This window comes from Chrysemys picta, chromosome 1 (assembly GCF_011386835.1).
Source record: "Chrysemys picta bellii isolate R12L10 chromosome 1, ASM1138683v2, whole genome shotgun sequence".
Classification (NCBI taxonomy): domain Eukaryota; kingdom Metazoa; phylum Chordata; order Testudines; family Emydidae; genus Chrysemys; species Chrysemys picta.
This window is the reverse complement of record NC_088791.1, coordinates 248060198-248070613: the sequence shown is the minus strand read 5'-3', so window position 1 is coordinate 248070613 and position 10416 is coordinate 248060198. Positions and strand designations below refer to the sequence as shown.

General features: G+C 44.2%; 1 protein-coding gene across 1 annotated transcript; it reads right to left on the bottom strand.

Annotated features, from left to right (window-relative positions):
• Nucleotides 1–281: 281 nt before the first annotated feature.
• LOC135983022 (uncharacterized) lies at nucleotides 282–2817 on the bottom strand. Its single transcript, XM_065592237.1, has 2 exons — nucleotides 1846–2817; nucleotides 282–851 (listed from the first exon to the last, which is right to left on the bottom strand). Exons 1-2 carry the CDS (start codon nucleotides 2420–2422, stop codon nucleotides 376–378), a joined length of 1053 nt encoding a protein of 350 aa, XP_065448309.1. The 5' UTR covers nucleotides 2423–2817; the 3' UTR covers nucleotides 282–375.
• Between the last annotated feature and the right edge of the window lie 7599 nt (nucleotides 2818–10416).

Below are 10416 nucleotides of genomic sequence, written 5' to 3'. Positions count from 1 at the left end.
CCCATGCTGTGTGGCTCTGTGATCCTGTCTAAGGACCGGCGCTTAAGATCTGTAACTGCCCTCCCCCGCCACAAAGTCACAGAGCAACCCACCCCCCCCAACATTACATCAAAACAACCTCCCAGACTAACCGGGGCAACTAGTCACTGCATCACTGCACTGTGTATGTGCCCTGCTGCTGTGCCTGCCCCCGACTATGTACCCTGCCAAAGGAGACTGTCCTGTCCAATTTCCAACCCCCTTTCCCCTCCTCCTCCAAAAGAACATGATTGAAACAGTAGTTAACAGAAACGAATTTTTTATTATCAACTACACATGGCATTGGGAGGTGAAACTTGGACGTGGGCTTGTGTCAGGCGGGAAGGAAAGAACTTTTCAAATTTTGGGAAATGAGAGCCTTCTGCTACTAGAGCTCTCTGCAGGGGTGGAGTGAGAGTTAGCAGGGACTCTGCCGCCTCTCCTTCTTTGCACTTTGGGTGAGGTGGGTATGGGACTTGGTGGCGGGGGAGGGCGGTTAGAGATGGACTGCAGCGGGGCTCTGTCCTCCTGCCTCCGTTCCTGCAGAACATCCACAAGGCGCCGGAGCGTGTCCGTTTGCTCCCTCAGTAGTCCAAGCAGCGTTTGAGTCGCCTGCTGGTCTTCCTGCCGCCACCTCTCCTCCCGATCCATGTTGGCTTGGTGCATTCGGGTCAAGTTCTCCCGCCACTGGGTCTGCTGTGCTGCCTGGGCTTGGGAAGAGGCCATAAGCTCAGAGAACATGTCCTCCCGTGTCCTCTTCTTCCTACGCCTAATCCGCGCTAGCCTCTGGGAGTGTGATTCCAGGCTAGGTTGTGAGACAGTCGCAGACGGGGCTGTGGAAATGGGAAAAAGGGAGTGAATTCCTCTGAAAGATAAATGTAGTTGTGAACAAAGAACATAGTCTTTCTCTGTGAACAAGACCATGCACAGCACCTTTCACATGCGCACTCAGCACAAGGTCGAATTCTCGGCCTTCGCATTCTGTGCCTGGGGTCTTGAACAGCACATTTGAGAAGCGAGGCAGCACAACGGAATTTCTGTTGCAGGCAGACATGGTAAGCCGTACACTTGTGGCAGTTTAAAACTTTTATATTACCACTGGCCTCATTTCACATTTAAATCAATGTCAGTCCCTGCTGCCAGCAATCCGGCAAGCGGGAACTCTGCCCCTGTCCCACCCCCTCGCGGCTGTCCCCGGGAATGATCCCTTTCGGCTGCCCCTCTCCCGCCTCCACCGCGTGGCTGCAAACCAGCGGTGACAGTTCTGTAAAGGAACGGGAAAGCAGTCCCAACACTAACATTCCCCTACCTAATTAAAAGCAGGTCACCATGGCCGACATCACCCTGATGAGGATCTCCGAGAGCGACAAAGAGAGAATGCTCCGGGAAAGCCTCCAAAGACCAGGGCCGTATGCCGCCCTGCTGTGCAGAGCAATGATCCCCGAGTACCTGATAATCTCGTGGCGCGGCAACGTGTCGTACTTCGGAGGACCCAATAAGGCCGCTCTCCCCAAGAACCTCATGCAACGGCTTTCAAGTTACCTCCAGGAGAGCTTCATCGAGATGTCCCAGGAGGATTACTGCTCTATCCCCGCACATATAGACCGCATTTTACTGTAGCTGCAGTAGCAGGGAATACACAGTAGAGCGGCTTGTGCAGGACAATCACTGAAAACCGGACATTGCTAGATTTCTTTTCAAAACTTGCACTGCCCCTTACTAAACCGTTAAGCGCCTAGGGCACACTAATCATGAACAACCCATTCTTTTAATTGTTAATATTCCTGTTTTGTTAAAAATAAATGTTTAGATGTTTACAACACTTACTGGCTGATCCTTCACCAGATTCTGTGTCCGGGGTAATGGCTGGGGACGCTTCGTAGGGGATCTCTGTAAGGGTGATGAAGAGATCCTGGCTGTCGGGGAAATCAGCGTTGTGAGAGCTGCCAACTGCCTCGCCCTCCTCATCTCCTTCCTCATCTTCCCCGTCCCCTAACATGTCTGAGGAACCGGCCGTGGACAGTATCCCATCCTCAGAGTCCACGGTCACTGGTGGGGTAGTGGTGGCGGCAGCACCGAGGATGGAATGCAGTGCCTCGTAGAAACGGGATGTCTGGGGATGGGATCCGGAGCGTCCGTTTGCCTCTTTGGTCTTCTGGTAGCCTTGTCTCAGCTCCTTGATTTTCACGCGGCACTGCGTTGCATCCCGGCTGTATCCTCTCTCTGCCATGTCTTTAGAGATCTTCTCGTAGATCTTTGCATTCCTTCTTTTGGATCGCAGCTCGGAAAGCACGGACTCATCGCCCCACACAGCGATGAGATCCAAGACTTCACGATCAGTCCATGCTGGGGCTCTCTTTCTATTCCCAGACTGCACGGCCATCACTGCTGGAGAGCTCTGCATCGTTGCCAGTGCTGCTGTGCTCGCCACGATGTCCAGACAGGAAATGAGATTCAAACTGGCCAGACAGGAAAAGGAATTCAAATTCAAATTTTCCCGGGGCTTTTCCTGTGTGGCTGGTCAGAGCATCCGAGCTCGCACTGCTGTCCAGAGCGTCAACAGAGTGGTGCACTGTGGGATAGCTCCCGGAGCTATTAGCGTCGATTTCCATCCACACCTAGCCTAATTCGACATGGCCATGTCGAATTTAGCGCTACTCCCCTCGTCGGGGAGGAGTACAGAAGTCGAATTAAAGAGACCTCTATGTCGAACTAAATAGCATCGCAGTGTGGACGGGTGCAGGGTTAATTCGATTTAACGGCGCTAACTTCGACATAAACGCCTAGTGTAGACCAGGCCTAAGAGGCTAAATAATACAAGTTCTTTTGGTCTCCTTTCATAAGATAGGCTCTCCATTTTTCTGATCATTCTAGAACCCCTTATCTGTACCTGTTCCGATATTAATTCATCTTTCTTGAACATGGGTGATCAGAATTATACATAGTATTTCAGGTCTTACCAATGCTTTGTGAAGTATTAATGCCATTGTACAATCTCTACTGGAAATTCCTTATCTGATACATCCTAAGATCACATTTGTCTTTATCACAGCCACATGAAATGGGTGGCTCATAGTCATCTTGTGATTGACTAATATGCCTACATCTCTCTCCTCTTCTGTTGTTTTCAGCTGATGAACACCTAGCTTACAGCAGGAATTCAGAAGGATCCTAAGATACTTTAGGGAAAAAAAAGATATACAAACTATATACAGTGGTCACTTCCCCGATCACTGAAATGCAGCCATCTCTGGAGTAAAAGTGTGCTTGCCACAGACTGGGACAAGGAGATTTCAGGTATGTGTAGACAGAATTGGAATTCAGCCAATGTTTATAATCCTCAACTCACAAATACATAAAACAGGATTTGTAAATGATCACAAGTGATCAGGATCTTGGCTTTATGTCACATCTAAAAAATGACACCCACTAGCACCAGAGTGCCTCACAATACAGTGCGAGGGCTCTGATTCAATACTGACTCACTGAGGCCCAGATACTCAAAGGTCTATCCACCTTTTTAGGTGTCTAAGGCCACCATTTTGGTGTCATTGACATTTTGAAACCTGCCACTGAGCTGCTGCCTGACGCCATGGGGCCTACCTTTCCACTGTTCAGCATTCACAAGCCACCTAAGCCCTGATCCTGCCCCACAACTAGCAGGCAGCTTGAAGCCCAAATTCAAGCCAAAGCCCTGCAGGCCTCAAAGAGGTTTTAGAGTAAGTGGGGGATGCTTATTTTGCCAGCAGGGGCTGATCCAGCAGGGCCTGATCCAGGAGGTGTGCTGCTGATACCTGTCAGACTGTGCAGCAGGAAATGCATGTCACTGAGGAATGGGGGCAGCCCAAACACCTATACAGAAGACAGCTGGGGAGCCAGGGAAATGTAGGCTGAGCAAGAGAGGTATCAAGCATGAGCGTAGTAAAAGCACCCTGATTGGCTAATAACTTCGATTGGGTAATAATTAGATCACACAGAGTTTTTAATATCATGTGCGGCAAAGAGCCGCAGGAGCCACATTAAAGAGCCACTTGCAGCTCAAGAGCTGCAATCTGAGTATCACTGCTGAGCAGAGTAACTCCCGATACCTTTCTGGATCTGACCCCCTAGGTTTTCTGAGTTTCCAAAACTACTACTTATAGCACTTGGGTCTGCCTAGACTGATTTAACTAAAAATGCGTTTTTAAAATGAGTTAGTTAAACTAATGCAGAACTTGTGTGTAGACACACTTATTTGAATTTAAGAGTGATTTATGTCAGTGTAGCTCAATCAGTTTGGGTATTTTTCAGGATTCAGCTAAAACAAAGTCACTCAAACTGAAATAAGAATGTCTAAGCACAAACTTGCATACATTTCATTAATTTGGTTTAACCACACACCTTTAGATGAACCAGTGCATCTGTGTGTACACAAGACCTTAGATGTTCCTTGGAGACGTATCATCAAACTACTGATTTGGTCTAAAGTAGCTTAGCTTGTGTGAACTAATTGGGTTTCCATCAAAAGATGGTGAGTTTGGAAAACTTCACATAGTTTGAAATGAACACAATCAGTTATACTCTATCCCTAGTATTGATAGATTCAAATTTAATGAGACACTTGCCTGAGAAAATACTAATCAACATGAGGATTACAGAATCCAACTCTAAATTTGCACCTCCAGAGTTGGGGTGTTAGTTTATATCAAAAACACATGAACACACTTGCCCTCCAAGTCCTCCCTCCCTGTTCTATTTTCTTCCAAACCCATTCACACTTCAGCAAGTTGTATATTTAAGGCTATGAAATTAAGCTGACTGTTTTGACACATGAGCCATGTTCACTGGAAAGACTTCTAGGAACTAATTTTAAATATGATATGTGAAAAGTGGTATAATTACAGTGCGCATTTCAATCCCCTTTAGGTTTTGTTTCTGCTAAGGTCAGACACCAATGTATGCTATGCATTTGTTTGAAGGCCAGTGATTTATAAATAGGATCCTTTCAAGTAGACAGGTTTATCTTATTGGGTTCAGCCTTATTAAAGTCCCAATTGTAAAAACTGTGTGTTGCACAGGAAGTGGAAGATATTTGACTTATAATCAATCATGCACACTTCAACAGGAGCAAGTTACAAATAGTTTGTCATTGATGGAATTAGTTCCTTTCTTGTTTGTAATGTATATCAGTGAGCGATAATCAAAATTGAACAGCTGCATAGTTTCTAAACAGTTTCCATTATGTGTGCTAAATTTTAACTCAAATATAAGAGAAGACCTAAGTGTTTATATATTATACTAGCATTTAGGTAGTACTTTTAATCTTCCAAGTGCTGTATACACATGAAGTGATGAATCTTTATAACACCAACCCCACCTTGAGATAGGTAAGTGTGAACACATAAATATCAATTAATAGCACGAATTTGGTCCTCTGTCTATGAGATCTAAAGCCCAAAGTCTAAGAAATTGGGTAAAGATGGTTTTATTTGAGACACATTGTTAGAATCCATTATTTCTACTTTATCTGAAAGATCAGCAAGGATGCAATTGCCTGCTGCTATTTTATGTAAACGAAGTTTGTAAGACATCATGGGTCCCAACCTTTCACTCTAGTGCAGTAGTTCTCAAACTTTTGTACTGGTGACCCCTTTCACATAGCAAGCCTCTGAGTGCAACCCCCTCTTATAAATTAAAAAACACTTTTTAATATATTTAACCCCATTATAAATGCTGGAGGCAAAGTGGGATTTGGGGTGGAGGCTGACAGCTCACGACCCCACATGTCATAACCTCACGACCCCCTGAGGGGTCCCAACCCCCAGTTTGAGAACCCCTGTTCTAGAGCATGTGCCATATATTAAGTAAGCCAAAGAATATACCTTACTACATAACTGTTACCATTGGAAAGCAATTTTATAGCCTCTGGCATATGAAAAATGAATACATTTCCCAAGTAGCTGATTTATGGAAGCCACTAAAGCCCAGAACTGCAAAGGTATTTAGGTGACTAACTCCAATCAATGGGAATCTGTGCCTAAATATGTCTGAGGATTTGGGTCTCAGCTCCTAGCTGGCAAAGGATTACATATGCACAGTGTTTTTATATATATATTTTACTCATCAGGACTTCGGAACCGATACATTTTTAGGCTGTTTTGAGATACTTTTGGCCCTAATTTTCAAGGAAAGCCTCTTAGTAAATCCAAGATCTCCCCTCATGCTAATTAGCCCTTGTTCCCCTTCTCCTTCTGGCTCTCTCCCTTCACCCCCACCCAATGTTTTCCAGCGCTCCCCCTTGTCATGAATAATTTCTTTGATATGATGCAACTGCTACAATTAGACCCAGCTTCTAGCAGTAATCGTAGTGGGGAGGTTTGGATTTGTTGTGTTTCTTTTTAACTGAAAAAAGACTAAGAAAGACTGGGACCAATAGGAGCTGTTGCAGTGTCACTACCCCACTCAGGGATTCCCTTGCACCAGGGAATTCCCAGGTTACTGGTTAAACTCCATTTCCTGATAATTTGTACCACTAGAGAAGTGCAAAACAGCTGGAGTGGGACCAGATTCTGGCCATTTCTTAGGGCTCATCAACTGAGAGGTGCTGAGTACCTGCAATTCCCATTTACTTGAACAGGAGTTAGTTTCAATAGCTGAGCAAGTGGACTCTGAGGAGCTACTGGCAGGTTCACATATATTTAACCTCTGAGCTGAGGTAGGAAGAGGAGACACAGCCAAGACGCATCATGAAGAGATGAACTCAGGCCCCCTACAGCACTGATTCCTTATCAAGTATTAGCATTTCAGAGCTAATGTTAGACAACTAACTTTTGGGCTTGCTAGTGCCTCCTGTACTAGTTCAGTTTTTAACTACATGCCTCACTATGCACTTGGTAGATGCTTGGCTCCTCTTTTCCTTTCCCAAAACAGCTCCACCTCTCCCAGCTGCTGCGCAAAGTTTTTAACTTTTTTGCCATCTTGCACAATTGGACACTCGCTGCACACCCCTCTATGTGCAGTCTGCCAGGCTATTCACAGACCAGCCCTGTCAACTCGACTGGCCCCTAGGATATTACGATTACTGACTAGACCTCTTCATGACAAAGATCTCTCTGCACAACCAAGGCTAACTATGCAAGCTTCAGGAAAAGAACTAGAACCATGTCAGAAAATTCCATCTCTTTACAAATTAATGGGACACTGTCAGATAGCTTAAGTCCTGAATGGCACCTACCTGTAAAGCTATACATTTTGTTAGCAAATGACCCACTAATTATCCCCATATGACTAGTTATAACAGCAGTCTCCAGTCTCTCTAGCTAGCTCAAAGCAATAAAAATAAAACCAGAGCACTGATTAGGTTACCACATATAAACTGCTCTGCATTAGCTCAAACCATCATATAAAAAGAGTTATTTTGTTGCTATATGGTGTATTTTTTTTCAGACCTAAAAATGAAGCTTTCAAGCTTAAATGCCTTTAAAAAAAGAAGAAAGCAAAAAGAAGCCTACCTCAATAATGGTTCCATTTAAATTGTTCTTTCCTAGAGCCATCCTAGGTTAGATTTTTCTCATGTCTCCAACCTGACAAAATCCAAAAAATTTCTCAGGCTGGGTTTTGGGTTCAAACTTCATAGTAAATAAATTGGCCATGTATGGGGGGGGACTGGGACTGAGACAAGGAGTTGGGGGGGGGGGGAGGGGAAGACTAGGAATGGCTGGCCAAGGACACTGGGACAGGGATGAAAAGCCTGGGGAGTGGAGACAGACTGAGTAGGTGAGGAAAATGGGACTGGGGTGAGAAGCCAGGCTGGGAAAGAGACGGGAGTAAAATAGGGACAGGTTGGAGGGGAAGGGACAGAAGTGGTCAAATTTGGGAGAAACAGGCAGAAGAGTCTATACCCACTAGAGCACACTACTCTTCAGAGCCAAAATGGAATCTAAGATTCCTGAGTCTCATCATTCCTCTGCTGTCAGCAAATATCAGTGAAACCCACTGGCAAAATGTGTGTCCCACCCCCCACTAGTGCTGGTCCACACAGAGGGTAACAACCTACTACTGCTACTACTACTACTCTGTTAACTTATGTGGCAGAGGTCTGTGCAGTGGATCAAAAGATTCCAACCCTGCTGCTGACCCATGCGGGTATCAGTATGATGCAATTTCTGTTGTTTTTAAAAAATTTTAAAGCCATCACAATTACACACACACGTTAAAATAACATTAAGTTTGCAAAACCAAGTACTCCATATTCAGTAAATGCCAGAATTAAGGTTGCTTCTTCAACCTTAATTTGGCTTCTTGTATGAATTATGATATCAACTTTAATTACGTGATCACATCCTATTTCTTCCACAGAACTCCCACCTGAGTTCAGTGCACAGGATGGACCTGTTCTGGGACTGAATCCGAGTCATGTAGTGAAGGAGGCTATTGTCTGTAGGAGCGCTGCCTCATTAGTTGAGGAAGTTGGAAGGTGTGTAGTTAATGGGGGAGAGAGTTGCAAGCAGAGGAAAGGATGGTCTCATAGTTAAAGCAGTTGGCTGCTGTCCTGGAAAACTGGATTCTAGCCCTGCCTGAGCCATAAAGTTCCTATGTAGGCAGATCAGTTAAATTGACCTTTCACAGGTGGTCTCTAATTGTACATTCCTCATTTTGTAGGTGCCCCATCTGAGACCATAAGATCTGATCTGATTTGCAGCAGTGCACATTTAGCACTTCTGCAATTGAGCTCTACCGCGGGAACTGGTCTTTGAACATATGAAGTGCTACGTAATGCTAACTACTCTGAAAAAAATCAGGTCCTAGATATCTCAAATTGAGCACCCAAAATTAGTGGATACTTGCAATCTGAATTTCTCTGTGCCTCAATTCTCCATCTGCAAAATAGGGATAATAATTAGGATTGGCCAGAAAAGAATTCCACCTCACAAAATATTTCAAAATGTGGTTTAATGCCAATGTGGAATGACTATGAGAGCTTTCAAAAATTTTCATGAGAAAACATCAGACAGTTCCCTCCCACACAGGCAATAGCCTAGTGGGTGGTGCACTCCCATGTTCAAGAAGTACCTGCTCCAATTGGGCAAAGTATGGACTTGAATGTGGGTCTCCCACACTCAAGTGATTGCCTCTTTCTTGTCTGGTTTTGACTAGAAATTCCATTCTGGACCTGAGACACTTTCCCAACAAAATTTTAATTGAAACTGATGCATGTCCATGAAACATTCTGGTATCAATGAAAGGGCATTTTTTGACAGAATTTTTTTGGTCTAACATTTTTCAACCACCTCTAATAATAAATACCCCTTATCTTGCTGGGGTGTGCTGAAAATAAATTATTTAGTGACCGTGCCGCACTCAGATACTATAGTGATGAGTTCCACAGAAAAGCCAATAAATGAATAATAATAATAATTTGAATACTGTGTAGGATATAAGGCATGGAGGCCACACACTGAACCATGAGGAGAAAACTAAATATTGACTAGCAGCTCCCTAAGTGAGCACCATCCATAAAATCATAGAATATCAGGGTTGGAAGGGACCTCAGGAGGTCATCTAGTCCAACCCCCTGCTCAAAGCAGGACCAATCCCCAGACAGATTTTTGCCCCTGATCCCTAAATGGCCCCCTTAAGGATTGAGCTTGCAACCCTGGGTTTAGCAGGCCAATGCTCAAACCACTGAGCTATCCCTCCCCCCCTCCTGCACGCTGAATGAGGCAAGGGTCCTGTGGGGAAAAATAGTATGTAATAACATAAAGGCTGGATCATAATGCATATGCACAAACCAGCCCAATCAAGGTTGCACAGGCAACTTTAATTCTGGTATTTTCTAATTTGTGTCTTTGTCTTTGCAACATCAATAATGTTCTTTTAATGTAGCTTTTCAGTGTGTTGTATTTATATATGCTATTTTGAGGTCTTGTTCAGAGAAATAAAAAAAAAAAATCATCACTGACAAAGAAAAATACACCCACTATCAGGCACAGGCTTTCTATTCAAGTAGCAACCATGGACTACCATACATGGCTAAGTCACTCAAAATCTGCTAGTCTACCTTAGATGTCTATTCTATTTTGAATTGTAAATGACAATTAGTTTGTTTGCAATGAGACCTAAAAAAATTGTCTACACTGTCACAGAATTAGAAGCTACTACTCTATACAATATTCCGAAGAGAGTGTTTGGCACAACTTCATTCAAAATTACAACCAATTAATTGTAAAATTTGAACTTCAAGCGAGAATGAGCAGATCAGGACAGATTTTAATCATGTCCCTTAATATCCTACTAACAGGTGCCCTGATACTACAGTGATGAAGGTGGCAATATGCACTCTTAGCACTGAATTCTTTAGAAGTCCAGACCTAAAGTGCATTGGCACAAACGGGGAACCTGCTCAGCAATTTGCCTGAG